The following is a 27,437-nucleotide window of genomic DNA, read 5'->3' as shown; positions in this document are numbered from 1 at the left end:
CCCCAAATTCAATCTCAATACCATGGCGATTCCTGTGTCAAGCCAATTTACTGTTTCCGGGGCTGTTAGCATTAGTCAATACCCGCGGTGGAGGTTGTGCGCGGGTGATGTCACTAGGTGCCAAAGTATATACCTCCACCTTGTACACGCGTACATGTACATCGTTGGTATACTCCAATCTAATACCTTTTTTCATATAGGGTGGTCCTGGGTTCGCGCGAGGCGTACCTATAAAGATACGAGGCCGACAGCCAACTATGCACCAAGAAACGGTATCGCAATCATAACTCAATAACCACCAAAAATACATACAATGGCTACGCAGTCCACTTCCGACAAGAAAATGACATACGGTCAGCGCCCCAAGTTCCATCTCTAACTCATTTGGGCTCATTCCTAAGTGCGCAGTCCGCCTCGGCAACTCCGGTCTCAAGGTCTCCAAAATTATCCTTGGAACGATGAGCTATGGCTCCCCAGAATGGCAAGGTTGGGTGCTCAACGAAGAAGAAGGCATAAAACATATCAAGGCTGCGTAAGTATACAAGCGCTATCCGAGCCTATCACAGATCACTGAGATCCTACCATACAGCTATGACCTCGGCATCCAGACCTTTGACACCGCTAATGTCTACTCGAATGGTCTCTCGGAAGTAGTCTTGGGGAAAGCAATCAAACAACATAACCTTCCACGCGATGAGATCGTGGTGATGACCAAAGTATACTTCCCTGTTGCTCCAGTTGTCGCCAGTGCATGGCAAAACGCTGCCGACTATCCTAACCGGAACGGTCTTAGCCGAAAGGTATATAGTCGAGACTCTTGTGTGCTATATCATTATCGGCTAATACAAGCTATATATGTGTAGCATATCTTCGAATCGATCCAAGCTTCCTTGAAGCGCCTTCAGCTCGATTATGTCGATGTTCTTCAATGCCATCGCTTCGATCCTGATACGCCAATCGAAGAGACCATGCAGGCACTTCATGATGTCGTTCAAGCGGGCTACGTTCGATATATTGGCATGTCGAGCTGTCACGCTTGGCAGTTCCATGTTATGCAGAACTACGCGATCACACACAACTTGACACCGTTTATCTCGATGCAGAACCATCATAGTCTGGTGTACCGCGAAGAGGAAAGGGAAATGTTTCCTACGCTCAAGGTGGGTCACAATATTGGCGCATACAATCGCAAATTTATCTAACAAATGAGACCTGGGTAGCATTTTGGAGTTGGTATCATTCCCTGGTCTCCCCTTGCACGGGGCTACCTGACCAAGCCTCTGGCCACTAAGACTACGCGCACTGAAACTGATCTGTAAGTATTTTTGAAGCAAACCTGCAGCTTTATAAACTTGCGTCCGACGGCTAAACCATCACATAGTTGGCGCAGCCATTATGCCACCGCACACCCCGGGAACCCTACAATCGTTGAGAAGTAAGGCCGTTTATCTTGCACCAGGAAGATGACTGAACACCTTCCCCAGGGTGGAAGAGATTGCGAAAAAGCGTGGTGTTACAATGGCTCAAATCGCAACCGCCTGGAGCTTGACCAAAGTCACGGCTCCTATTGTCGGAACCACGAGCTTGAAGAATCTTGAGGAGTTGGCTGGTGCGTTATCTTGCTTTGTAGGTTTTACAGTTTGATACTAAATTATTTGTTTAGCTGCCGTTCATATCCAACTGAGCGAAGAGGAATCAAGGAGCTGGAGGAGCCATATGGTCCCCAAGCGGTCTTTGGGCATATGTAAACGGATAAATCTCATTATGTTTAATATTTTGTAAGGGTTTCGGGAATACATGCAGTTATTTCCAAATCGATCATGAGGCAGCTGTCATATAAACCAATGTGCAACCTTCCATAGCGTGAACTTATCGGTTCTAAGCGCTTCTCAAGGCGCATATATCTACTATTATCGAATTAGCGCTTCGACCTCTGTAGCACCTGGTCAAAAACATTGCATAGATTAGTGATGTGTGTATAATCAACTACGGACTGTAGATCATAATGGTTAGTTAGCTATAAAAATACGAACCATTGTGTTTATTTCCTTTTTTTATATGCGCCTTGGTTGACTCGGCCCGCTTATTCGTCTGACTTTAGTTCTAGCTCCTCTGCAACTCTCATTAATCGCTAGTGTATACTGTGACTCGCTCATCTCCCTGGACTGTATGTGCAGGACTAGCCCCAGTATTTTGTAGTCTAACATAGGGCCTAGACCCAACATGACTGTAATAGGATTTTTTATATATAAAAAATATGAACCTAGAGGGTATGGCGTCAAAGAGCGACCCTTGCGAACAAATCGTTTATCCAAGATATATCGGGCGTGGGTCTGATCAGTTGAGGATATTGTATGTTTTTGCTTCTTGAATAAATATGAAGTCTGGCGATGACCATACATTTTGAAGAGTGAGTCTTTAATTGAGTAGGTATACCTTAAAGTATGTCGTTGGTATTTTGACGATCAGATATCCACACACGCATATTGGAGAAGAGATAGCACAAGCTGAATGGACAGAGGGCCCCAATATTGTATTTGCTGTAAAATACAGGTTTGCTAGTTTAAAAAGTACACCCCCCAAAGAATAATTAAACCACCATTCTCACTGCTACCTCCTTCGAATCGAACAAAGAAATATACACGTCAAGGACACCAACCACTTGCCAAAAATAAGGAAACCCCCCTTGACTAGACTAGAAGAAACACAGCTATCGTGCTTGCTTTCGTTCCCGTAACCTAGATAAAAAGAGGATTCAACTACTATACGCCAGTAGCGACAGATAGATTTTCTCCATTAGGAAGCCGTGCGGCCGGGGGGCTTGCGATTTTAGGATCGGATGCTGGTGAGATGGTTGGGTTTGAGGTTGGGATGGTCGCAAGCGATTGGAGACCAGCTGCAACGGTGTTAGTCACCGGCGCGGCGGTGCTCACCGAAATGGCTGCCGCAGTAATAACAGGTGGTGAGATGGGTGTATATTGGCCACCATTCATAGAAGCTGGTGTTAATACAGCTGCTGGAGTTGGGGTTCCATTGGCTTGGAGCGCAACACCGTTTGGATCTGAGAGCCTATTATTCGGGATTGTTAGGTGAATAAGGATCGTATATGTCAAAAAACCGTACTTGAATTTCTTATTAGGTAGGTCGTTGTCCTTCCCTTTCGTTCCCTGGCAGCAAACATCAGCTGTATCGTCCTGTAAAGCAATATCATATTCAGATGCACACCTTGATCGAAGACTTGGATCGTTTGAGTGACTTGATGACTACCGGTCGGACACCACCCTCAAACACATGATCAGGCAAGGCACAACTAAACAAGCAAACAAAAAAAGGGGGGTTGTTCGTTAAGCAGTTAGTCAATAGACTAATACAGCGTTCCTGCTCACCTCTTTATGTGACGAACTACGATGCCGTGCGTCTCTTCGTGATACTGTTCCCATTGTTTGACTTGCTTCGTAAACTCAGCTGTCGGGTACGAGATATCCAGTTTTCTTGGCCCAGATGTGCCGGCTAAACACGTAGGCTCAGTCCCTAGATATCGTTGGGTCACAGATTGCATATCAAGTCATACCTTTCTTATCAGCGACCTTCATCCCGATGTAGAACGTAGTCGTGAATACCTCACTCACTCCTGGAGTGTCCTTCATATCTTCCTCCTTACGTTTTTCTATGACAGGCGATACATCACCTTGGGCGACAGCTCGCACTTCAGCATCATCCAAACAGTAATGTTTCTGCTCGAATCCTTTGATAAAAGGATGGGCAACCTCCAACTGGTCTACAAATTCTAATTTCATGACCAACTGTCGTAGTCTCGACTCAACAGTACCGGACCTTGAAGCAGCCTCAGATACAACCCACGCACGAAAAGGACTCACATACCATTTCAGTTGGTCTTCCGCTTTACCAGACGAGGCGATGATCTGCAAATAATACCGGTATTTTTGGAAAAAGTCGTGTTTAGCAAATAATTCAGACCATTCGGCACGCCTGAACATTATTTGCTCTACAATCTGGGAACCTGAGCGCTTGTTATTAGTGTCGTCCGTGCACAGTAAGAGGTAACTAAACTTACCCCTCATAAACTCGTCTTTCATCACAGACATCGTTGATCGAGTAACGTTGTGGGTGGAGCACATTGAAGGATATGACGGGGTGATAATGGGCATAAGGTGGTTGCGATCTGTGGGGTATAGCTAAATTATATCACGCCAATCGGTTAGAATGCGTGTGCGGGTCAAAGAAAGCCACAAACCCTTGGGTTCCAAACTCGGAAGTTCATTCGCTTTGAAAAATCTAGCTCCTTGACTTCCTCCTCAATCTGTTGCAATAGAATTGGCTGAGGCCATTTCCTGAAGGCGAGATAGCCGTTAGTCCGCTTGCTAAATTTGGCGAGTACTATAACGGATGTGCCCACCATTGGAGCATGATGATGAAGAAGCGATGTACAATGGCCGCTGCATTGAGATTGGGATACAACTGGCATATTCGGGCCACGAGCATCGCCCATGCTACACCTCCCAGGAAACCGTTGACGTTTGAATAAATTGCTCGCCCTGTTCAAGACATTTAGTTAACAATGTAGAATAATGTCTAAATAACGCACGTTGGGCCCAGAGTTTTATGCATCTCAACGAATCACGGAAAACGTCTTGATTTGGCACCAGTCGCAGGATATCATTTGTTACACGAGAGCCTAAGAATGCGAAGCGAATTGTTGTGAGCCCATACCCTATTATTTGAGGAAATCGTATCGAACCTCCCAAACTTCGAACAGTTCGTTCGTCAAGTCCCGCGAGAATTTTATTGTCTTCCAATCCAAGATCATCGGGAATATCGGGTCGATTTAAACTTGCGCACAGAAAATCTATTGGAATGCCACGTATATTGGCCGTAATGATTGGGACATACGCCTCGGGTACGCCCTGACGCCAACGTCGTTAGTGAATTATTTGGATAGTATGTAACGATGAACACTCACCGCAACTTCGGTTGCGCCCTTCATCTCCTTGAGCATGGGCTCAAAAGTTTCAAAGAAATCGGTATAAGTAACATGCCTAGGCACCACGCAAAGCGTGTCGATATCCGATCCGGGACCATGCACGCCAAGGCGATAGGAACCAAAGGTAAATATCTTGCCGCCAGCCATTTTCGCTGCCTGTTCAGACATGCCTGCCTTCAAGGAGACTTTGCGGACGAATTCCTGGACAAGTTCGTGAACTATTCCAAGGACTTCCTGTCTGCGAGTCGGGTGCGATGAGCAACCAATCAGAGCGATTCCGCAGTGGCCTACCGTAGCTTGGACTCTTCCTCCGACTCGAAGTTCCCTTGCTTCCGCAGCTCTTTCATGAGATCTTCGGTCGCAGTTTCCTCCATCTTTGACGGCCCAGTCGTCGCAATGGGAGGGGTCACGCCGAGGTACCTGCAACTCGTGTTAGCGTCGAGGATAAATACAAGTGAGTTTTAGTTGGACATACCCTGTATTCGGAGCCATGGTGTATACTTAAACTCGATAATTGTTGTGCGATGTATTGATGGAGATATCAGTGGCTACAATGACCGCCTGTGAACAGATTGTTGTCGTCAGTTCCAGCCAGCCAGAGCTTCACATCCCTGATCAACAGACCCTACATTCCGCGGAATATGCTTACGTATAAACTCAAACAATAGCCGCTCTTTATTGAGCTATTGCCGGGCCGAAGAATCAGGACTTGAACTAAACAACACAGAGATTCTCTCTTTACCGGCCCATGGTCAACCTGATCAGATTCAAACAACATCTATTATCGAATATCTCTTAAAACAACACAAGAACACATAAATAAATAAACTGAATACAGCTTAGAACTTCGGAGGTGTTGCAGGACTATTCGTAGGGGCGTATTTCTTTAGTGCCCAACGACGCACAAACCATGCAGCAACGAGCGCAGCAAGAATACCAAATGTAATACCTAGTCCTAAGCCGAGCTTTCGGCTTTTTGATGACCCAGATGAAGCGCTTGCTCCTTCACCTTCGGCTCCAGCCTCGTCCTTATCAGGATTGCCATAAGGGCTACCACCACGTGGCCAATAGTCACCTCCGTCTGGTGAAGTGATGCAAAGCTAAGAATATATGAGATACGCATGTACGTAAGATGTGCTACGCGTAGGCTTACCAGTGCCCCATCCAACCTCACGTCCGGGTAGTTGCTCGGAATCACAGTAGAGTCGGTCCCATTTGAATCATACAGGAATGGTTCTGGACTCGGAAGTGCCTCTGAATCATAAAATGAATAGGCGATTCGGGCCGTATTGATTGAAACTTACCGTAAATAGTACAATTGACTCCTCGAAAACCGATAAACGTCGCATTTCCTACGATTTCGTTGTTCTCAACAACAAAGTCCCGGGTGCCGCTAACTGCGACTCCCCAGCCAAACTATTCAACGAGTACGATTTAGAACAAGAATCAGCAAAAGAACATTGGCACTTACTGCTCCAGTCAACTTATTGTTTCGAACAATTCCACCAAAATTTCTGTTGCGACCAAACTTGTCACCAAACCAGACTCGGTTGCCGACCTTGAATCCAAATTAGGGTGCTAATATTGCTGCCAGCAAAACTATCAGGACTTACGGCGAGGCCCATCCTGATGAGATAATCAGCGTCAATCTCACGCATACAAGCAAAGCACTTACTTGATTATAGCTGTTTCATTATTATATCCAAGATTCGCATCCTGGGCATCCGTGGGTTGGTCGGTAGCAAATCCTCCAATGATTGTATTGTTTTCGACAACCTAAGGGCCATTATCAATGCAAGTAATAGATTATGGAGACAACTACTCACAGTGTTTGTGAAATCCCCATTAAATGGGTCATAGTCCACCAGGTTCTGTTCCACATCAATATTTGCCTAGCATATAAGGGCCTTTCAATACGTACGATTCCACCAAGCAAGGTGTTGTCCTCTATCCAAATCTGAATTACGTATTAGGGTGAGCTTTAATTGCTATAACAACCACTAGAACCAACCGTGTTGTTTGCGATGAGACTACCGGGGGAACCGAACACGACTATACCACCATCCGTAGGCTAAGAAAAGTTAGCGATAAACCAAGGGTCGGTCAAGGAGTAAATCGCACCGAATCAATCCAGTTGTCACGAACAACACTGTTTCGGCAACTCAAACTAATACCATCTGCCCAGGTCTGAAACGCGTCGGTCCCACATGGGCCGATTTCGTTGTTCTGAATCACAGTATTCGTGCTATAATTATGAATACGCAATGAAATCCCATGGATTCTAGCTTACTCACCAGTTTAGGACGCCCTCGGCTATGAAAATTGCATATAAGCGGCAAGAAAAACAGTTAATGGAACTTCCCTGACATACCAACATGCAAACATGTCCAAGACCGGGGATCATATGTGTTGACGTACTCAATTAGTTGGCCGGCGTTAGGCCCTGCATTCATATCGAGTGAGAAGGCGATGAGAAGGTGCCTAGTAGGTGCTCAAAACATAGCATACCTCCAAATTCAATGTTTCCTCCCCCTTGTATGGGTCCTCGACCGTTACGCGCCCCATTTATCTGTAATTTCGAAGTTTGATGTTGTTGCAACCCACACATGTACCCTGTACCGCAACTGAATGACCATTGGTCTAACCATACCCCCTTGTTAGTTGATTGCGCCGCCCCCAGTTAATACGCATAACGTACCTCGTTCCAAAACCCATCAACGAGCAGTGTAGCACGCTCATCGCCAATAGGATAGCCAACGTGCTTATCTCCTGGCTTTCGGCCGTGTATAGAAGTGGGCTGTGAGTCGATAAGTGGCATTTTGACACAGCGGGAGAATATATCCTGGACCAGAAGAATTAAGAAGTGTGTTTAATCTAGTTGAAGCGAATTAGAAGGAAGCTGGGCATTTGACGTATTCTGCTTGCCTATCTGTGACGGTTTCGGCTGGTTCAGGAGGGATACAAGTTTGTTGGCGAGAATATACCGGGCTAAATTTATTCAAAGTCAATTCACTGGGCTGGTACGCTTGATAAATGGAGTTACTAACGGAGAAAGAGATCGCTTCCAAAATGCTCTGTCTTCACGAGGATGAGCGAGCACACCAAGCAAGATGGTGGCACTCGATACCACAAAGAGCACAGCTGGACTACGTGCTTGAACCATCTAAAACAAAGCTTCTCTGTGCGAATATTACGAGCGTGGGTATCGAGTGTTGAGAATTATTTAAGGGAATAAAAAAACACGAGTTAACGAGTGAGCGTCCCGCGAGAAAACAGTGGTATCGGCTACAAGATATTGGAACTGATCGAAGGCGGGTGGTGTGTGGTCCTGGTCACCGATCGGTTTCGTCTTTACAAGTTTACCGCCGAGCTACAATAAACATAGCACTAGTATAAACGCGAGTTATGTACACGGTACCAAGTCCTTTAAGCCCGTCGCGTCAAGCCAGAGGTATGTCGCGTAGAGGTATAAGGATCGAGACCGCAAGACGTTCCCGGTGGCCGAGCTCGAGTCCAGTAAGATTGGGTAGCCCTTGAGATTATAAGAACATAACGAGCCTAAGGTTTAGTCGTGGAAGATAACTAAAGATAGGGTTTCTGGTTGCGAAGCGCGGGATGATGTTCTCCTGACGTAACGGGCGTGGATATTAACTGGATTTCGGCACCGGCGTCAAACCCTATGCACATGGGCCAAGCCGGAACCAGAATGTACAATTAGCCAAGGGCTTCAGTTCGGGCCCCTTTGATATGGTAGCCAGGAATTAATACATGTGTGGCCAGATTGGCTATGCTTGGGTCCGAAAAAAAACTACATGATACAACCAATACAATACACTCGCATCTACTTCTGCTTTGCGAACACAATTGCAATCCCCAAGAGGTCCTTTGCAAATCGAACGAGACAGGTCCTCTTATCTTCACCCTGGAGGCACCAAGAGCTAGCAGGAGTTTCTGTAGACGGAGTACTAACTGTTTGATTGGCGAGAGAAGAGGAGCTGGGCCCTGTATGATTGTATTAGATTCGTCCAAGCATATACGCAGTAAGACTTACATGTTCCCAACGGCCAAACGTTTCCTCCTCCACGGGGTGGAGTAACACATAGCAAAGCTGTAATTCCGTGGGCCTTGAAAACCGTCCCTCCAATCTTTGAAGAAACAAAAGTATTAGGGTCTACTACAAAGTCTACAGCTGGTGGAACAATGTCGTCCGTGGTGCAGTTAGGTCCTTTGGCACCGATAAATGAAGTGTTACCGGCAATCGAATTGTTCAAGATGGTAAAGTTATTGACTCCAGAGACGGCCATGCCGAAGCCAAACTAGGAAGGCGTTATCAGTAGGTGTTACTTCAGCGACTGCCAAAGACCTACTGCTCCCGATATCTTGTTCCCAATAACCGAGGCTCCAAATGCGGTAGCATCCCCCCATTTTGTTCCGAACCAGACTCTCAGACCCACTGCCAGACCGATCCTGAGAAACCGTTCAATTATAAAGAACTTTAGAAGCTATGCACGTTGCTTACTTGATGATTGCGTTCTCGGTGTTGTTCGCAAACTGGGTATTGGCGGTTGGCGCTGTGTCTGCATAACCCCCAACGACAGTGTTATTTCGAACCATAACGCCAGTGTAATTGCCCGCGAATGGGTCGTAGTCTACCAAATTTATGCCTCCCAAGCAAGTGTTGTTCTCGATCCATATCGTATTGTTCTCGATAAGACTGCCTGGCGATTGGAAGATAACAATCCCTCCATCAGTTGGCTACAAATGATCCAGTGTGTTAGAGAAACATCTTATCAAAAAGGAGGGAGCCATACGTCTTTGATCCAGTTCTCATACACCGCACTATCCTTGCATGCCAAGCTTATCCCGTCGGCCCAGTGCCCAAAGGTATCTGAGCCACATGGCCCAATATCGTTGTACCGAACAGTCGAATTGGAACTAAGAGATAACGTCAAGGATGAGCAACAATCCATTTTATAAATTTAATTTACCAGTTGAGAACACCCTCGGCAACGTGGAGACAAGACCACCCACGGGGATCGTAGGATTTGACAAACTCAACGAGTTGTCCACCGGCCCCGCCACCAATCTCGATGTTTGCGCCGCCGGAGATAGGTGCAGCACCCTGTCGATTGCCGTCAATCTGCCAAAAAAAAAACGTCAACGTCAGAGAGAAAATCCTATTACGATCATCTTACCTGGATGTTCCGTATTTGGATCCCTTCGCACTGGTCGCACCCACCGCCAATCGCGACGGTATGTCCACCCTGCTCATCAGATCTCAGAATGCTTTCGTTGTGGCAACGTCACCGATGTAGCACCCACCTCGTCGGCCCTTGAGCCATTAACTCGTAACACGGCACGTTGATCGTCAATAGGATACCCAAGCGTACTAATTTCTTGATACTTGTTCGCAAATTCCAAGGGTGCAGTGATGTCGTAAGTTGTGTTGGGACATAGGGAAAGAACATAATTTGGTCCCCCGTTCTTTAAAAGGTCATTGAGCCTATACTAAAGTCAGTATTTACTCAACCTGATGTCACAGAAATAATACCTCTCAGTTAATCCTTCTGTAGGACTGGCGCTCACGCAGGTATTGGTCTGTTGACGGGAGGCCAAACGATTAGAAGAAAGTTGCCTACAAATACGTCACAGAGTAACGAATCAGTTTACGGTCAAAATTCTCAAGCGACCAACGCCCGATACGAAAAAAAAACTCACTGATTAATCTGATGCTCCCGCCATGTCTTGAACGCCTGGCGTTGTTCGTACCCCAGAGAAAAGGCCTGCGTCACAGAGGCCGCCGATGCCAGAGCCAGTACGATGCGCACGAACAGAGCCATCGAGCGCAACCCAAGTTCTTCGGGGGCAAAGAGCAATCGGATCGCCAAAGGTTCCTATGGCAGGTCCGAGCCTAGATATAAACCCCCCCGCATACGAGTATGTTTGGCCACATCATGACACCCGAGCTTCAATTCAAACTGTCCATGAGAATGCCGCCGTCCCACGCGTATACCGAGATCTGCCCACACATGCTGGGAGAACTTGTCCGCAGCAGAACCTGCCGTCATGTATTATTTGTGACGCCCGTATGGAGCAGAAAGGGTCTTTATCTCGCCTCTGGTCTGGACGCATACATATTTTGCGGTTGAGGAAATACCATCGTTCCCAAAAATGCGATTGTTGTCGCAATGGAGCCGATAGCTAGGAAGCGCCTGTTCGTCCTCGGGAAATCTGATATTTACTTTGTCTTTCGCGAAGCAGGATTCCGATCAGGCACTGGGGCGCTTGGGTGCGGCAGCTCCTCGGCCAGCCAAGCCAAGAGTATGTCTTGTTCAATGGTTATCAAACTAGTGGGCGAAAAGAACTTTTATTTATGATATGATACATTGCGTGCTCTAGATATGACAATACATGAAGGTCACCTTCGACAATCGCCCACTGCACTGCAACTTCCAGCTTGAGTTGCGAACCTATTGGTACTCATCCGCAAGTGGATTCGGAGAATATGCAGGAAGGTCGGAAGGCTCTGAAAAGGGGTCTGCTCTCGCCGTGGATGATGTAACCGTTCCCCGTTGAGCAAAGATGACGGTCCCTTGTTGTACCGCTTGGAACTCGAGGTCCTTTCCCATGCACAGATCCTATATGCTTCATCAGTCGGTCATTCACACCCCCGGGAATGGAATATAACTTACATCGCCTGCCCACAGCCGCTGACATATACCTCCATTAGCTGACCGAACCCAAAGTCTAAATTTGTGTCGGCCCTTTTTGGGCTCAGAGTTCTGACGTATTGAACTGGAGTATCGGTTGTAAACTCCAGAGATTTATCAGTGATGTTCTAGACACTTGCTTACTAAATTATGAAGGATATTTCCTCGAGACTACAGCTGAGCCTTAGACGTATGTTACTGCATAGTTCACGCCCGATTCCACCAGCAGAATATCGCAGAGTGATCAGGTACTCATCCCGAGTGGGCGCATAGGGAACTCGGTCGATGCTAAGGATCCAATTGGTTACAAGGCTGTGCGTAAGGGCTGTTCACGATAGCATACCAGACAGTGTATACTAGAGATGCAGCTCCGACCGTTCCATGATAAGTGTGAAACAATGGTGAAGCGTGGGTTAGTCGTGCCAAATGCGCCCCAGGGATGGAAGGAAATGGGAGCTGCGCGCCAATCCAGAACCTAGAAGTAACAATTAGTGGTGGAATGACCAGGGTTATCTTTACTTACTCATCTTCAGCCCACAGGCGCACCTGAAATTCCGGTGATGATAGCCACACTCGGAACTTGAACAGAGAGTTGAGGGGAATTGATTCGCGCGGGATGACACTACCGAGCGGTCAATGATGGTAGCCATGTTTCTTTCGCAGAGCGTGTCCCACTAGATTATAAAATTGGCCTGAGTAGGATTGGTATCGAGTTGGACGATCTGAGGTTCACCCATGATCCTTTCCACACCTCCTGCTTGGCAGGTCAAAGTTACAGCGCTATCTCTGGAATCCTTCGGAGTGACGATTCTTGATTGTCCGACATGATTGAGTTGGTAATCGGAGTGATCAGTTAACCTTGCAAACTCACCTAATAATGAACTCAACCATCACATTTCCCATCCAGGCACAGTAATTATGGACAACAGGAATTATACTACTAGCATCCACTCGTGGATTCCCATTATTTGTTCTCTCAAGAGCGGACTCAATCCCCGGATATGAGCGAGACGATACAACACTCTGAGGTCGCGATCCGGAAGCCTGGAAGGGTGAATGTCCGTTGAAGTTTGGGTTGCCAGTCATTGATGGAGGAGGCGTTGAAGGTAGACACCTTGGATTGATATTGTATTGAGACATATCGAAAAGAGGTATTAATATACTCGATGCAGTGGCCGCTGAGGCTGAGTAGAAGAAGTATGTGCTAGGATCTAGAATAAGCGCTGGAAGGCCCGTGTCGGGATGTGCTTGTACTTGCTTGGAACCATGATGCTGTCCCAATCCACCGGCTGCCTCACAACTTACTGTATCACTGGTACACCGCGATCGTGGCACTCGTCCTCCATAGTCGAACGTCGCATTTCAGCATAGGAATTCAGAGAAAATGAATTCAACCGGGATATATACAATGGACCCCTCGGTGGAGAACCTTTTGGGTACGAGGACGTTCGAGGTTTGTCTGGTAACGTGCTCGTGTGGTGTCACTAACCTCAGTTACTATAGGACCAATTCGACATCAAAGAATTTGTGTCGTCCATATCCGAGAACTTGATCCAGCAGTCTAACCAGGAACCAGGGCGTAAGTGGTCGTCATTGAAGTTGTCCAGATGCCGCATTAACAATTGATACCAGCGTTCGACCCGCGTCCCTTTATCAGGAACTTTGAGGCTGCAGTTGATAAGCTACTCACGATACGCAAGGACATCCAAAAGAAGACAGAAATGCTTGAAAAAAGCGTAAAGAGTGCAGAGGAGGAGTATAATCAGAAAATGGTGGAGCTAAACTCAGGGTTTGAGGTCAGACATTGCTTTGGTTGACTATATATAGATATTGACCGGCTACGTTTGTGCTCAGTTAGGCTGTTGGAAGGTCTTTCACGTCGATGGAGAGTAAGATCACGGAGGTAGGACGCTCTGCGATTCGAATTGGTAAGCTCTGTCGCGGCTGGTAGTAGATATTCATACCAACACATATATACTAGGGGAGCAACTAGAATCAGTGCATCTCGGAAGGCAAAGGGCGCAGGCCGCCTATGACCTTTTTGATCACTATAACAGACTCTCGCGCGGTGACACCTCGAGTCTCGAAACGCTCAAGAAGGAGACAAAGAGCCGTGAAGGAACGCGACAGGTTGCTATTATTCTGAGGCGACTCAATGTGGTCGCAAAAGAGGTTGACGTACCGGGCGCAGATACGGTATGTATTGCTGCTTCCTGTCAGAGGGCATTATGTGATTTTTATTTTTATTTCGCTCAGACGCGAGAGAATATTGAGAGATACTGCGAGAAATTCGAAAAAGACATGCTGAAACTGTTTGATAGATACTACCGAAAGGGGGATCCCAAGATGATGGCGGTGTGTCAGACTTATTACTTGACTTGGTTTAGCCAACTCATGCGAGTTGTTAGCGATGTGCGCAAACACTACTTGAGTTCAACGGAGGGTCATCATGTGTCCAAATGTATGTTAACCAACACGACTTCTTCATCTCAGAGAATCGTGTACAAGGTCCTGATGAGACTAATCTTGTGTAAGTACCGTCTGGGGCTTTTGCTGAGTTCTGCTGAATTACCATTATTAGATGGCAGTCTCTTTTGGATCCGTACACCGCGGCTCCGAAGAAGGAGCCTGGTTTATCGGCTATATTCTCTGAAATCAGGGCCACAGTAGAACAGGAGGCTCAGATCATTCAAGCTGTATTCCCAATCCTCCGATCGTGATGCAAGTATTCTTGCAGCGCGTGTTTGCACAAGTGGTAAGCCAGGGAAATAGCCGATCCGTGCCCTGTAGGACTTACCATTATCTAGATTCAACAATACCTCGAGGCCGCTCTTGAAAGAGCATCGACAATATCCAACTTGGCTTTTCTTCGCATGCTCAATATGGCTCATATCCAGACATCCGCTCTAGTCGAAGATTTGAAACAGTTCGATCTTAGTACTACCATAACCCGAAGCAACCCTGCCCCTGCCCCTGTTGATCCTCTAGCAGCATCGGGATCAGCTGGTGCTGGAGCGGCAGCACCATTCGGACCTATGCTCGATACTGCGATGGAAGAGATTTTTGTGCCTCATACTGAGGGGACTAAATACTTGGAGCGAGAGAGTAAATCTCTGGGGGAGATGTACTTAAATCTTCTGCTCCGATTTACAAAGTATCATGTATGGATATTTCTTGCACTGCTCTGGTCATTATTTCTCATAATTCTTACCAGGAAAAAGCATCGAAATCCAAGACATCCAATCTTTACGGAAGACTGGTCAATCAGTTAGCAAATGCAGCTGCGACTTCATCATCTAATTCGGCTCCCGGGAGTACTCGCGCCCAAGCCGCTGCCGCGTTCATGAAATTCAGTGGGATAAGCGGGACTCCAGTCGAGAGCGAAGATGATCCGGTCAAAGAGAAGATGGGGGCCTAGTATGAAGTCGCTGAGACAATGCTCAAGTGGCACGCTGAAGCAATCGGAAGATGCGTTGAAATAGGGCCCACTAGTGAAGTGTGGGTTGACACTTCTGAATCATTTACACCTGTTGACACGCATACAGGCCAAAGCACGCGTTGTCCTTGCTTCGTGTGCTCTCCGAGGCACTTGGTCGCTCGTATATCGAAGTCGCTATTGAAACGTAAGCCCCTTTGTGAATTACTATTCGTTCGTTATGAATGATCTACTTCAGAGCACAAAATCGGCTGGAGTCCCGCGATACCAAGACAGAACCCGACCTTAGTGGGCTAGCGATTATTAGATGCACCGACTTAATCTGCCACCTATGGCAGCAATATATCAATATTGCGTTATTGCCATTGGCTAGCAGCTCCGTTACTTTGAGGAGGGAGATGTCCATATTTAGTTCTCAGACCATTAGCCGAATCGAGGGCGCGACAAATACACTTATGCAGAAGATCATCGATGGTTCGTGTGTTTCCATATGTAAGTGGACCATTCTGATCAACCACCATAGCTGTCCTGGTGTACCTTGCCTCCCAATTAAGCAAGCAGAAGAAGAATGACTTCAAGCCCCGCAATGACGATTTATCTTTTGCTCGTGTCAATACCGACCCTTGCACTGCGTGTTGCGAAATGTTGGATAAATTTAGGGATGCAGCGAAAGAAAATACCAGCGGTAAGAATCTAGAGTACCTGCTTACCGAAGTCGGGACATCCTTCCATAGGTCAGCCACGATTCGTACTAGTAGCGGACAGTCACTGAACCTATCACAGCCTACTGCTTGAACACTTGCGTAAATTCTCTGTGAACGAGACTGGTGGTATCATGCTCGCGAAGTGAGTTCCCTTCTTTAGCATCGAGGTTGAAAATAAATGACATGTTCTTGACAGAGATCTTAAATCATACCAAGATACATCTCTACATATAACATTGCTGCATTGGATGAGCGATACGAGTTCCTGCGCCAACTCGGGAATGTGTTCCTCGTTCCAGCACAGAGTCTGAAATCATTCGTAACCGAAAGTTACTGGGAAGGATTGACGCTCAACTATTGCGACCTTATCTTGCACAACGTAGCGATTGGAACCAAACTGAAAGGGGTTATGATGGCGAAATCCCCACAGTTGACGCCAATGATGCCTCTAGCAGGGGATTGAAGGAGAGACTAGGGGTGACAGGGAAGCTTGCTGCTGTCGTTCGGGAGTTGGATAACCTACGAGTCGGAGATGAGGGCAATGTGAGTGGATCGGCAAGTCAACGGAACAGCGGAGCGTTCGGACTATCACCGGGTATGAACTATGGGGCGGGTGAGAGATAGACATCCACTCCCAGTATATGCCCCACTTGCTGTGTAAATATATATCGATTAATTGTAAAATATGACCCGCGCCAGCCATTTAGGATTTGGACCCGAAGTCGGCCATCACCAGACCAATCTTCCCTGTTTGGCCGAAGTTCGGCATCGGTGTTGTGCCTCGTTCTAGCGTACAAGCTGAGGTTTCAACATATATCTTGTTGAAGGCAATGATGGTGGCGCTATGTTTTTCTTGTTTGTCGGCTAATTATTACTCGAAGCAAATGTCATACAACCAACCTACAGCCGAGGGGTTTATGTACGAACTCGGACGGAGTTTGACGTTTGGCTGAGCTTGGACCGTTGCCCCTGAGGGTACATTTCACATTAAATACAAACTAGGAAAAGATGTGGACGGAGTGTCCTGAAGACCCTCGCGATCACCGCGCCCCGACTGAATAAGATGGTCAATTCAACTCTGGGGAGAACGTATACAAAGACGGGGGGGGTAGAAACCTTGAATCGTTCAATCGCCCCTCGTTGATTACGCTAGTTAGTGCTCAAGGTATATTATTCCCCCCCATGGTATGTTTAACACCATCCGAACTCCGGATTATTTTTGTGCATATCTTTGACACTCGTTGTAATAGAACGTGACTTTCGATCCAGATGAGGTTTCGGACCGAGAAGTCTTTCCTCGTACCCCCACACTCGCGGGCTCTACCTCATCACTCAATGATTCACTTCTTCAATCACCTACAGTACAAGATTTCTGAGAGTGCTCGAGTCCAAGCGTTCCTCTTACCCGAACTCCCAAGTAGCTTTGGAGGGAAATTGCAGAGCCTGGTGGGGGGACAGAACAAGCATGGATTCGTCAAATTGGAGAACCTCGCTTGACTTACGTGCTCGCGAACATGCTTTCAGAGGCCTTGCGGTGAGTAGAAATAGGCTATTATATTTTGCTTCACATTGAATACTTAAAACACTCAGTCCTGCGAATCGCTTGGGCCACTCAAGAACAGTCCCCAATCAGACGAGACAGTGTCCATCACCCCTGCCCCTACACCCGGCCGATGTAGTGTTTCAGGGGCTAAGGTTTGTCAAGTGCCTTGAGTTGGATGTTGGATAGCAACTTACGTATACTTGTCGTCCAGATAAGTCCGTTACCCCATGCCGATGTTGGACCAAGGTCGTCATGTGGACCTCTTGCTCAACCTATCCAACTGGTGGATACATCCATAAGTGGGCTTTTGCGCCCATCTGTTCCGCCTTCCCCTGAATCCAATGCAAGCGTGGCGCGTCAATTGCAACTTGCGACCAGGACGGCGGACCTCTTGTCCGGTGAAATAGATGGCAACATTACATTCGACAGCCCACTCATCCCGCGTCTGTCCGTAGACCATTCACCGATACAGATCCCCTATACCTTCATTCGATAGGTCTTTCTCCGCATTTAAACGTTTCCCAGACCAATAGCTCTATGGTAGTTCATTGCGACCAAAGCTCCCTCGCACCTCCATGTGTTAGCATGGCTCAGACTCAATCTGGACGTTCAGCTCTCCGAGAGGCTGGTATTGCTCATGGAAGTCCTAGGGCATTGGCACCATCGCTTCCTGTCGAGAATGTCTCTACTCGCTCGGGCAGCAGTAACTTCTTCCAGAGGTTTGTGCGCAAAACCTTCTCTAAATCGTCACTCGCTGTTCCAACGATGGGCTCTCAGTCGCTTTCTGCGCGCTCTTCAGCAAGCAGCCAGAAATCTCAACGCTCAGCGCGGATACAACATACTCCTTTGGACAGCCCGAAACCTCAAATAGCGGGTCATCGGCAACGCCCAAACGATCGCGCTGGGCGCTGCTTCAACGCTTTGTTGCCAAACCAAGTACCGCCGCCAAGGCATCTGGAGCGGACACCACGCGTCGACCTCGTAATCAACTTAAACAGCGCAACATCGATCACACACGAAGACATACGTTTTTGACTGTTAACTCCTCCGCAGTATCATTTTTTGGTGATCCACTTGCGCGCATCGACCCGTTCGCTCGTTCTGATGGACTGGGAGCAACAGTCTCTCCAATAGAACCCGATTCGATTGTCCCCCCAAGCAATAATGCTTATGCCACTGAGAGTCATGCTGCGCATATAACTGGGTTTCATGATCGAAAATGCTTATACAAATCCGGGAACGATGATATCGATGAAATAGGACCTGATAGCTCGATTTTCCTTACTCCCGACATGGCGCGCTGTGGCTGGGGCGTTCAAAATTCTCTGGCATTGCCGCCCAATCCCCTGGCCAACGCTAAACCCGTAGGACCCGGTGCGGGGCTCTCCGATCGCCATCCAATTGTGAAACGTATAGGTCGGAGGCATTCAGCGCCTATGTTGAACGCATTTTCTTGAACAACTAGTATCTGTGGTGTAGTATTGGGTTTGTGTTATTGGGTTTGGTTCCAAAAGAGAAGAACTTCTGTTTCTCAACGGCGTGTTTTACCATAGTTATCTCTGGTTCATTCGCTAGTACGAAGAACCATTGCTTAGTGTCAAGATTGTTGACTGGCTTGAATGTCTTGGATTATGCTGGTAGCTTCACCTCTACTCGTGATTGTTTTTCGTTCTTCGTTACTCACTGTGCCCCCGGATTGTATACTTAGCGGATATATTATTGATTGCCTGACGCATACATCTATTACTCCCCCCTAAACACTGGTTTTCGCTTTTCTTGGAACGCAGTCAACGCTTCGGTTCTATCCTTGCTACTCAGAAGTGGTTCGTAGCATGCCCGTTCAAGATCGAGCCCTTCAGCGAGTGACAGATCTGGCGAAACGGAAAGAGCCCGCTTTGCTGCACGCAGTGCCAGCGGGGCTAGGGTGGAATTACTTTAGTGTGCTAACACATGTTATTTGCTGAATTTTCGTACCACTACTACTCATCTCGTCAGCGAGCTCGAGTGCACGCTCAGTAGCACTCTGTCCATCGTTTGAGACGTAGTCAACAATTCCTGTACGTTGGAAGCATTAGTCTGATGTGGGTTATAATGTAAAATAGGTCCATACCCCAGGAAAGCGCCTCCTTGGCATCCAGTGCTCGACCTGTATAAACAAGTGCCTTTGCACGGGGCAATCCTAAGAGGCGTACAGCACGCTGTGTACCTCCAGCCCCAGGTATAATTCCAAGCCTCGTTTCGGGCAGGCCGATCTTTGTTACCGTAGAGCCTGGGAGCCAACTGGTCAGAACTTGAGGACGCTAGTACAGGAAGCTCGCCGTACCTGCAACCCTCAAATCACAGCACAAGCCCATTTCGAGACCACCGCCAAGAGCGGGTCCATCAATTGCAGCGATGGTAGGAATAGGGAGGTCCTCCAGGGAGCAGAAGGCGGCTCTTAAATTTGCCAGAAATGCATCTACTTCTTCCTTGCTCATGGATTTCCGTTCAACTAGATCGGCGCCGGCACAGAACGCTCCAGGACTCGTAGATCGTACTATCAAAGTACGCAGGCTATAGACGGTTAGTATCAATAGTCCAAGCGCGTCGGCCAGTACTAACCTCTTATCCTTTTGCGCCGTGTCTAATGCTTGCTTTATTTGCTACAGCGATATTGGGTTAGATTCATGATTCAAGCACTGGTTCCTCATGGACTCACCTCTAACATTCGCACTGAAATCTACAGAGTACATTTTTAGTTTGAATTTTATTAGAACCAGTATCACTCACAGCATTTCTTGCTTTTGGTCTATTCAACGATAAATAGGACACTCCTGGGCGACCTTCTACGGGTTCGAGAAATGCATCTTGAAGCTCGCCACTCGCTGCTGGTGCGTTGAGTAATCGTTTGAAAGGTGTGACAGCACTCCTGGGCGCAGTAGAGCAGATTGTGGAAACTACCCGGGCTAGCAACATGGCAGGACGAGAAACTGTATTGCGGCCTTGCTGTATGATCACCTTTAAGCTGGCTGGATCCGACCCGGCATTGGACGGGGCCGGGATTACGTAAGGTGTGGTAAACTTGTATCTGCGTTACATTTTTGAGGATCTCCAGCAACCATCGGACTATGACCATACACTCACGGAGGTGATCCATCGCAAGCGACATTGGAATGACTCGGCACGCCGTCGGTAAAGCTACTAAACCTTTGGCTTCTGCTGTGGGTGCTCAACCGGTCTCGCAAACTCAACGATTCTCTCCTGCATTTCGTGGCCGCAAAACCTCGGTCATCTTGGATAATGACCAGTCCAATAATGTCATTGTCAATCCAAAACTACTTAAAATGCACAAAAATGCACTGCCGAGTGCCAGTACCAACGTGAGTGGACGACAAGTGATGACGGACCAGGAATTCGCTTGGCATTCCGATCCATTCCGTGAGCGTTTTGCTTATGTATGTTGTAGGCTTTGATTGATATATTTATGGACAGTGCGTATGCTTTCTAGCCCTTTGAGGGCCTGCACTTTAACTAAGCGGTATGCTCCAACAGGTCAGGCGCCCGCTTGTGTTGCTCCGACGCAGTCTGACAATCATCGCTAGACCACTTGATTCGTATGACTGCTACTCTTTTCGCGCAACAAGGAGAGTCAATATCTTCATCAACGCCAGCATATATCATGCCTTCGAACCTTCACCATCCTCGCTATGCACCCCATCCACGAGGGCAGGGTACTTATATCCCTTGCTCAAAGAAAGCCATCCCATTATTAGCTGGGAAGGGTCGCCATCGAGGTCTATTTCCGGGAGCCGAGGTCCACCCTTTACTAGAGGATCAAATTACTTCTGGGCTACAGGCTAGATGCGTCGAAGAAGCTGAACTAGTGGCCAACAGTCTCAGAACGACAGCGCGCTACAAACCGGGCGAACCGGCTGCCTTTACCGTACGAGACTAACAGAGGTGGAATATGAACTGGTACAAAACCATCAAGATCAAGACCCAAAAGTCATGGCTGTGCTTGTTGTCCCCAAGGTCGAGATGACCCCGGTACCGATGCCAAAGCGACAGAAATCACAATTTCTGGCTCGTGGAGATCATTTCACTTTGGGAACCAAAGCTCCGCCAATACCCCGCATACCCATATATGGACTTCCTCTTTGTTCCAAATCCAGCTAGTAGGACCGCACTAAGGAAGGCGCTCGACTCGGCGCTTGATTCAGAACGAACTGCTATACAAACTGCGCGAAAATCCCAGCCCAAAGCCGAAGACTTGTACAAAGCTCCATACGAATCAAAGTCTAGGGTTGCATATGCAATTTGTGCCTCTCGAAGAGTCGATGCAGTCCCGCTTGCGATAGCCTTTTGGAGATTGCGTCTCTGGGAAGGAATAAGTGACAACCAATCAAGCTTTGGGCGGACACCGACCGTAGGTGGTTGAATAGCTGAATCTTCTGTGCCACAATCTTGCCGTAGTAACCTTGAGACTAATATACCGATTTTTGGCATAACTTTTGAATCGTCTTGAAGGAATTTTTTCTTTCAAAAAACTAATAACCAACCCTCGTTACCCATGCGCATATATGCATATGTCTATTAACATATACCTCAATTCTAGAACTCGAGGTACGTGCAGACACGGGACAGTTTAGATAATCTCGATTGGCAGGGTTCGAACTATTTAGTAGTTCACCATAGTTGAGACAAGAATAGGGGCTAGGGGCCTCTTTCAAAGGTTTGGTCTGTCAGCTCGCTGCCCCTACCACCATCGGCGAAAATTCCGAATGTCCCAACACCATTGGCTCGAAGAGATACTCGTGTGCGATTCTCTATCGATCGCGGCGGCCCCGAAACGGGGAGTAACCTATCCGAAGGAGCGGACTATCCCCAAGACAGCGCATTTCCTGTGAACGCTCCAGAACCTGTGCACAGTCCCCATACGCGCGACACGTCTACTCACTCACGGGGCACAACGTGGCCTCAACCGGGCTCGCTACCTCCGCCCAATGGGGACTATACGAACTCACGCTTCGACGGACCATGGGCGGAAGAGACCAGAACTTGGCTCTCTCCAAGCTACACGGCCGATGCCACCAGGATCAAGATTCACTCTTGACGAGACCGACGAAGAGGTCATAAACCATAGGTTAGCTAGTGGACGTCTCTTCTATCCCCCCAAAGATTTTCGGTTCCTCAGCCACTGGACATTTAAACATGCATAATATGGGTGACGTGCATGGAGACGGAGGAAATCATACCGAGGATATTACAAGTAGAGCGCAACCACTCCCAAATTATCCCGCTCCTCCCCAAAATACTTTGCGCTCTGCTATACGAAGGAGCTATTCTGAAGACTTTTCGGCTCCCGGGGTGACTCGCGCTGGCAGTGGGCCTAGTTTAGAAGCTGGGGCTCAGGCTCCCCGCGGCAACACGGTCTCTTTTCGAACTTGATGCAATCATATGGCTTTTCTCGACGGATTTCTGAAGGTAGTGTGTCCACAGCCATCGATAGTCGCTATCAAAGCAAGCAGTTAGTCGTGCTGGTTCGAATGATCTGTCGGTGCTTTGCTACGCTTGCGTCGAATGCGCCGCCGGACTCGGCCCTATCACTTGGTGGTGAAACGCTTCTCGACGACGATGATCCTCGAGTCACTGGTGTGAAGCCCAATCGCATTGATGACGAAGACAAAGCTCGCGAGACGTTCGAAGAATCGTGAAGATGGGTAAAATTGGCGATCCAATATCGTATTGAACGTCAATAGTGCGTAGTGATTTTGGAGGGATTCAAAGCCGGTTACTCATAGTGTACTTTCCTATCAGCTATCCCAGACGGCAGAAGTTTATCCTGCGCTAGCCAAGGCTCTCATGACTTACGGTGCTCCCAGCCATCGCATCGAGTCCCAACTAATCGCAGCAGCCCGAGTACTCGAGGTGGACGCTTCTTTTGTCCACTTACCGTCGATCATAATAGCCGCTTTCGGAGACCCCGCATCCAACCAATCGGAGACGCATTTCGTTAAATCGGGCGGGGGGCTCGACCTAGGAAAACTTCACGCAACGCATGCCATCTACCGCAAGGTCGTTCACGATGAGATTGGTGCAAAGGACGGGTCGCTTGAACTGACAAAGCTAATGCGCCAAAAGCCTATATATGGTCTTCGAATTCGTTGCGTGCTTGCGCTACTTTGCAGTGCTATTATATGCCCATTGGATTCGGTGGTTCGTTCGTTGACATGTGGATTGCTGGGTGTGCTGGAGCGACTCTCTGTTGGTTGCAGCTTTATGCCGCGAGTAAAAGTGCGTTATACTCAAACGTTTTTGAGTGAGTATATGCGTTATGTGATGCAGGCCAGTTAATCTGACTACTTGGGGGGATTCTCAGGATATCCGCAGCAATGATGGTCTCTTTTGTTGCCCGTGGGCTCTCGAGTATTCCCTCTGGGATTTTTTGTTACTCGGCGATATCTTCGGCCGGCGTCGTCCTCATTTTGCCTGGGTACATGGTTTGTGAGTGAGAGTGCTGTTACATGTTTCCGATTTGTTGACACGCAGACAGTGTGCAGCTCACTGGAGCTGGCGTCCAAAAACCTCATATCAGGAAGCGTCAAAATGGTGTATGCCATCGTATACAGTCTGTTTTTGGGATTCAGCCTCACAATCGGCAGCGACCTTTATTTTCTCGTGGATAAAAGTGCTCGGCATCGACGTGAAGAAGCAACGGCTATTATGGCCAGTCAAGTAACCATCCATGGACAGTTTAAATCCGACAATATGACGGTTTTTCCGTTTAACGGCACTTTTATTTTCAAGAACATAACGGGATATCCGTCAAGTAGCCATTATCAGGCCAAGGGATGCTACAGGGATCCAAACTGGCCTTGGTACCTCCACGAATTCCCAGCTTGGACGTTGTTTATTCTCGTCCCACTTTTTAGCCTATTTGGTAGTTTTGCCAGTATGCAGCCACTGAGGAGTATGCAGTTGCCCGTCATGGTCTTCATCAGCTGTGCAGCCTTTGCTGCCAACAAGGTAATCCTAGAGGGTGCTTTTCGATCATATCAGTATGTCTTACCCATTGATGTAGGCTGCCAATCGGTACATTTTCAACCGGAGCGACGTTGTGAGTGCCATCGGTGCTTTTGTTGTGGGGGTATTGGGAAATTTGTATTCTCGTGTTTCCGCGGGACGGCGTTCGTGGTTATGGTGAATGGTATTGGATTCTTGATCCCTTCTGGAATCGCTGCTGCTGGCGGACTAGCACAGAACTATCGAGGATCGGAAGGAGACCAATATAGCAGTGGTCTATCACTTGGTTTTCGCATGGTGAGTTATTGTTTATTTTCCTGTTTTATTCGTACCAATGTATCCGCCGTGTCAAGGTTCAAGTCGCGATTGGAGTGACTGTCGGACTGTTTGGAAGTGGGTTGATAGTTTACTCGTTTGGTTCCCGCAAACGTGGGGCGTTGTTTGCCTTTTGACCCATGACTTGGTGTATGCGCCCGAAACACCACCAAAGTAGGGGTGCGTACGTTTCTGTATAGTAGTAGTTAGAAAATGTATCAATACGAATTCTATGAAATAATTTTATGGACAAAACACGAGCAAGAGGAAAATAAATTGTCATTAATCTACGTATCAAGTTATAATTATACAATTTGCTCTAACTCTCGGGCATATTGCAATACTGAGGTTATGATATCCTTTTTAGGTATGTCCACCTTTTCCTCTCGTTTTTTGGTAAACGTGATTGTTTGAGCTGAAAGATTGATCGACCAGCCGCGCTAATAGCCGACCATATTAGGCATTGTCTGTAAAATGATAGTTTTAAAAAGAATTTACCTGTTGAGCAAATTGTAATAAATCGTTGGGCGAATTGAAGAACAGCAGCGTCGCCGCGTCGTTAAGAGGAAGGCTTTCGTATGCATTCTCACCGCAGCTTGCAATCTCATCGCTGAACTGTTTATTAGATATTGAATTGAATCTGATTGCGACTAGAATCTTACCGAATGGTTCCCATCAGACTCTCCATAAAGTATCCATATTCTTGTTCGTAACTTGGAAGGGGCTCACTTCGAGCATTCCACACCTTGCTGTAGCTCCCTTCCATCAACCATCGCTCCAGATTGACTGGGTGCTGAATGTATGGACTCGAAATAGATGAACTAGGTAGACCTTCGATGGTAGTATGGAATTCAGCGATACGGTTTTGAGTGAGAAGTCGGAGTAGATTGAGTCCCTGAAGAGGCGCCTCTCTTGGGGATGCATTTAGTGTACCCGCGTAATCCGTATAGAAAGTTTGGAGTTGTGCATAATAACGATCAAAGGATGAGATGTCCTTTGTCCTTATCGACCAAAACGCACCAATTTCTAGGATCTCGCCTACAATATCTAAGTACGTGATGTTTGAGCAATACGTAGCTTTCTGGACGTACGGGTAATTTCGAGGTCACTAGTATTTGCTGATGCTTGAGGAAACAAAAGCCCCGCTTCAATGAGTCCTAGCTGTTGATTGCAAGTAAATCATTCGGAGAGATATTTGATCCAATGGAGTAATGGACTTACTTTGAGTTGAGGAGGAGTTGCCGCATTGCTCTAGGTCCTGAGGGCGAGACTCCCATGCTCGCTTGAGCTGCTGGTATGGCTGAGCAAGTGTCTGGGACATTGTGAAAACACAAAAGACGGGGGAGCGACTTTGGGGATAGCTAATGAGAAGGTGTGGTCAGGGATTTGATTGGACTTACGCGTCTATTTGGCTCGGATTACGCGTCTCGGACCGGCGCTTAACGGCCTCTGCGTTACTCTCTTCTCCATCTCACTACACAGAGACGATCACCACAAACATGGATGTTCCCGATGTACAAGTCCTGAAGAAGGGAGAGGTTAACCTCGGAGTGAGTTATTTATACATGTGTTTACGCCGCCAGCAGACTCACCACCCTACTTATGTGCAGACCTCGATCATGGCTGTCCAATTCGAGGGAGGTGTGGTCATTGGGGCAGATAGTCGTACTACGATGGGGTCATACATTGTAGGCAGCGAATAAAGGCTCATTGGACTTTATTGACTTTACCCTAGGCAAATCGAGTAACGGACAAACTTACGCATGTACATGATCGTATTTACTGCTGCCGATCTGGCTCTGCTGCAGATACGCAAGTAAGCATATCTGTATCCTCGTATTACACGAATTGGCTAATGCCATCAATTTCAGGCGGTAGCAGATATTGTACACTACTACCTTCAGATGTATGAGTAAGTATAGTCTTTAAATGTACCCTTCCCCATTCTATTATCTTACGTCGTTTGCAATTAGACAGCAGTACAATGAGCGTCCTACGGTACATGCGGCCGCAACCCTGTTCCAGAAGCTATGCTACGAGAACAAAGACAACCTGTCTGCTGGTATTATCGTAGCTGGATGGGACAAGGATGTTGGCCCCAGCGTATACAATATCCCGTTAGGAGGTGGATTATTCCGCCAACCATGGGCGATCGGTGGTGTGTATAAATTTTGGATACCGTGAATATCACTCGACCTGTTCAATACCAGGCTCCGGTTCCACATATGTCTACGGGTACTGCGATGCAACATACAAGGATGGCTGGGGACGAGATGAAACCGTCAATTTTGTTAAAAACAGTTCGTTTTGTGCCTTTTATTCGTTGTTTCATTGACTGGATATGTTTCCAGCTCTCGCACTCGCCATGTCTCGTGATGGGTCATCCGGAGGTACCATTCGCATGTGTGTTATCACCAAAGATGGGGTCGAGAGACACTTTATTCCCGGAAACGAACTTCCTCGCTTCTGGGAAGGCAAAGAGGTCTTGGGCAGTGATTCCACATTTGCTTCAGCCCCAACCCAGCCCCTGTCAGCATGACAGAGTCAAAGTAGTCAATGTTGTATTACAGATTTCTGGGGAGATTCATAGTTTGAAACGTACAATTGATGCCAGCTTTGTATACGCACTTGGTCATTTTGATAAGCCACGACATGAGGACCTCTTGCTTCGTTCCCACTGCCCTCTAGGAAACCAACGTTGAACCGGGGGGTTGTAACTTATTAA

The 27,437-nt window shown here is 47.5% G+C and overlaps 12 protein-coding genes across 12 annotated transcripts; 6 read left to right on the top strand and 6 right to left on the bottom strand.

The window, feature by feature from the left end:
- Positions 1 to 313: 313 nt before the first annotated feature.
- Positions 314 to 1,782, top strand: RhiXN_03868 (aldo/keto reductase family protein; the record flags this gene model as incomplete). The annotated part of the gene is made up of 8 exons (XM_043323685.1): positions 314 to 353; positions 409 to 532; positions 590 to 800; positions 864 to 1,160; positions 1,221 to 1,315; positions 1,382 to 1,435; positions 1,485 to 1,609; positions 1,664 to 1,782. 8 exons carry the CDS (start codon positions 314 to 316, stop codon positions 1,780 to 1,782), a joined length of 1,065 nt encoding a protein of 354 aa, XP_043176104.1.
- Positions 1,783 to 2,762: 980 nt separating this feature from the next.
- On the bottom strand, positions 2,763 to 5,494 carry RhiXN_03867 (Poly(A) polymerase central domain; the record flags this gene model as incomplete). The annotated part of the gene is made up of 14 exons (XM_043323684.1): positions 2,763 to 3,069; positions 3,124 to 3,167; positions 3,226 to 3,310; positions 3,387 to 3,510; positions 3,572 to 3,834; positions 3,883 to 4,021; positions 4,076 to 4,196; positions 4,256 to 4,352; positions 4,418 to 4,556; positions 4,607 to 4,696; positions 4,760 to 4,925; positions 4,982 to 5,240; positions 5,294 to 5,422; positions 5,478 to 5,494. The coding sequence occupies 14 exons, from the start codon at positions 5,492 to 5,494 to the stop codon at positions 2,763 to 2,765; spliced, it is 1,980 nt and encodes a 659-aa protein (XP_043176103.1).
- A 347-nt stretch (positions 5,495 to 5,841) lies between these two features.
- Positions 5,842 to 7,820, bottom strand: RhiXN_03866 (uncharacterized protein; the record flags this gene model as incomplete). The annotated part of the gene is made up of 15 exons (XM_043323683.1): positions 5,842 to 6,102; positions 6,156 to 6,256; positions 6,307 to 6,418; positions 6,474 to 6,560; positions 6,616 to 6,628; positions 6,678 to 6,778; positions 6,829 to 6,873; positions 6,924 to 6,959; positions 7,014 to 7,073; positions 7,124 to 7,247; positions 7,297 to 7,315; positions 7,374 to 7,445; positions 7,511 to 7,571; positions 7,622 to 7,642; positions 7,701 to 7,820. The coding sequence occupies 15 exons, from the start codon at positions 7,818 to 7,820 to the stop codon at positions 5,842 to 5,844; spliced, it is 1,233 nt and encodes a 410-aa protein (XP_043176102.1).
- Positions 7,821 to 8,843: 1,023 nt separating this feature from the next.
- On the bottom strand, positions 8,844 to 10,842 carry RhiXN_03865 (uncharacterized protein; the record flags this gene model as incomplete). The annotated part of the gene is made up of 10 exons (XM_043323682.1): positions 8,844 to 9,004; positions 9,054 to 9,318; positions 9,370 to 9,469; positions 9,522 to 9,757; positions 9,814 to 9,937; positions 9,991 to 10,142; positions 10,198 to 10,266; positions 10,325 to 10,505; positions 10,554 to 10,637; positions 10,721 to 10,842. The coding sequence occupies 10 exons, from the start codon at positions 10,840 to 10,842 to the stop codon at positions 8,844 to 8,846; spliced, it is 1,494 nt and encodes a 497-aa protein (XP_043176101.1).
- Positions 10,843 to 11,472: 630 nt separating this feature from the next.
- Positions 11,473 to 12,852, bottom strand: RhiXN_03864 (uncharacterized protein; the record flags this gene model as incomplete). The annotated part of the gene is made up of 7 exons (XM_043323681.1): positions 11,473 to 11,640; positions 11,695 to 11,797; positions 11,857 to 12,000; positions 12,056 to 12,187; positions 12,236 to 12,334; positions 12,388 to 12,522; positions 12,584 to 12,852. The coding sequence occupies 7 exons, from the start codon at positions 12,850 to 12,852 to the stop codon at positions 11,473 to 11,475; spliced, it is 1,050 nt and encodes a 349-aa protein (XP_043176100.1).
- A 268-nt stretch (positions 12,853 to 13,120) lies between these two features.
- RhiXN_03863 (exocyst complex component Sec10) lies at positions 13,121 to 16,476 on the top strand (the record flags this gene model as incomplete). The annotated part of the gene is made up of 17 exons (XM_043323680.1): positions 13,121 to 13,165; positions 13,216 to 13,291; positions 13,345 to 13,508; positions 13,571 to 13,640; positions 13,694 to 13,908; positions 13,969 to 14,067; positions 14,121 to 14,242; positions 14,294 to 14,408; positions 14,450 to 14,467; positions 14,520 to 14,873; positions 14,927 to 15,106; positions 15,158 to 15,210; positions 15,258 to 15,335; positions 15,387 to 15,622; positions 15,672 to 15,882; positions 15,932 to 15,994; positions 16,152 to 16,476. 17 exons carry the CDS (start codon positions 13,121 to 13,123, stop codon positions 16,474 to 16,476), a joined length of 2,424 nt encoding a protein of 807 aa, XP_043176099.1.
- Positions 16,477 to 17,317: 841 nt separating this feature from the next.
- RhiXN_03862 (uncharacterized protein) lies at positions 17,318 to 18,852 on the top strand (the record flags this gene model as incomplete). Its single annotated transcript, XM_043323679.1, has 5 exons — positions 17,318 to 17,386; positions 17,443 to 17,547; positions 17,607 to 17,838; positions 17,892 to 18,098; positions 18,173 to 18,852. 5 exons carry the CDS (start codon positions 17,318 to 17,320, stop codon positions 18,850 to 18,852), a joined length of 1,293 nt encoding a protein of 430 aa, XP_043176098.1.
- A 286-nt stretch (positions 18,853 to 19,138) lies between these two features.
- Positions 19,139 to 20,350, bottom strand: RhiXN_03861 (enoyl-CoA hydratase/isomerase family protein; the record flags this gene model as incomplete). Its single annotated transcript, XM_043323678.1, has 7 exons — positions 19,139 to 19,314; positions 19,370 to 19,450; positions 19,506 to 19,664; positions 19,719 to 19,948; positions 19,997 to 20,037; positions 20,094 to 20,114; positions 20,165 to 20,350. 7 exons carry the CDS (start codon positions 20,348 to 20,350, stop codon positions 19,139 to 19,141), a joined length of 894 nt encoding a protein of 297 aa, XP_043176097.1.
- Positions 20,351 to 20,547: 197 nt separating this feature from the next.
- RhiXN_03860 (uncharacterized protein) lies at positions 20,548 to 21,329 on the top strand (the record flags this gene model as incomplete). The annotated part of the gene is made up of 3 exons (XM_043323677.1): positions 20,548 to 20,812; positions 20,867 to 20,926; positions 20,977 to 21,329. The coding sequence occupies 3 exons, from the start codon at positions 20,548 to 20,550 to the stop codon at positions 21,327 to 21,329; spliced, it is 678 nt and encodes a 225-aa protein (XP_043176096.1).
- A 1,048-nt stretch (positions 21,330 to 22,377) lies between these two features.
- Positions 22,378 to 24,849, top strand: RhiXN_03859 (pheromone-regulated membrane protein; the record flags this gene model as incomplete). Its single annotated transcript, XM_043323676.1, has 7 exons — positions 22,378 to 22,517; positions 22,863 to 23,084; positions 23,152 to 23,590; positions 23,650 to 23,693; positions 23,754 to 23,878; positions 23,928 to 24,694; positions 24,751 to 24,849. The coding sequence occupies 7 exons, from the start codon at positions 22,378 to 22,380 to the stop codon at positions 24,847 to 24,849; spliced, it is 1,836 nt and encodes a 611-aa protein (XP_043176095.1).
- A 168-nt stretch (positions 24,850 to 25,017) lies between these two features.
- On the bottom strand, positions 25,018 to 26,033 carry RhiXN_03858 (eukaryotic translation initiation factor 3 subunit K; the record flags this gene model as incomplete). The annotated part of the gene is made up of 5 exons (XM_043323675.1): positions 25,018 to 25,152; positions 25,211 to 25,322; positions 25,375 to 25,750; positions 25,804 to 25,869; positions 25,934 to 26,033. 5 exons carry the CDS (start codon positions 26,031 to 26,033, stop codon positions 25,018 to 25,020), a joined length of 789 nt encoding a protein of 262 aa, XP_043176094.1.
- A 178-nt stretch (positions 26,034 to 26,211) lies between these two features.
- On the top strand, positions 26,212 to 27,251 carry RhiXN_03857 (proteasome subunit beta type protein; the record flags this gene model as incomplete). The annotated part of the gene is made up of 7 exons (XM_043323674.1): positions 26,212 to 26,262; positions 26,323 to 26,400; positions 26,448 to 26,528; positions 26,584 to 26,624; positions 26,686 to 26,870; positions 26,923 to 27,012; positions 27,064 to 27,251. The coding sequence occupies 7 exons, from the start codon at positions 26,212 to 26,214 to the stop codon at positions 27,249 to 27,251; spliced, it is 714 nt and encodes a 237-aa protein (XP_043176093.1).
- Between the last annotated feature and the right edge of the window lie 186 nt (positions 27,252 to 27,437).

Source organism: Rhizoctonia solani, chromosome 1 (assembly GCF_016906535.1).
Source record: "Rhizoctonia solani chromosome 1, complete sequence".
Lineage (NCBI taxonomy): Eukaryota > Fungi > Basidiomycota > Agaricomycetes > Cantharellales > Ceratobasidiaceae > Rhizoctonia > Rhizoctonia solani.
Note: the sequence above shows the minus strand (reverse complement) of the source record. Positions and strands in the feature narration are given on the sequence as shown.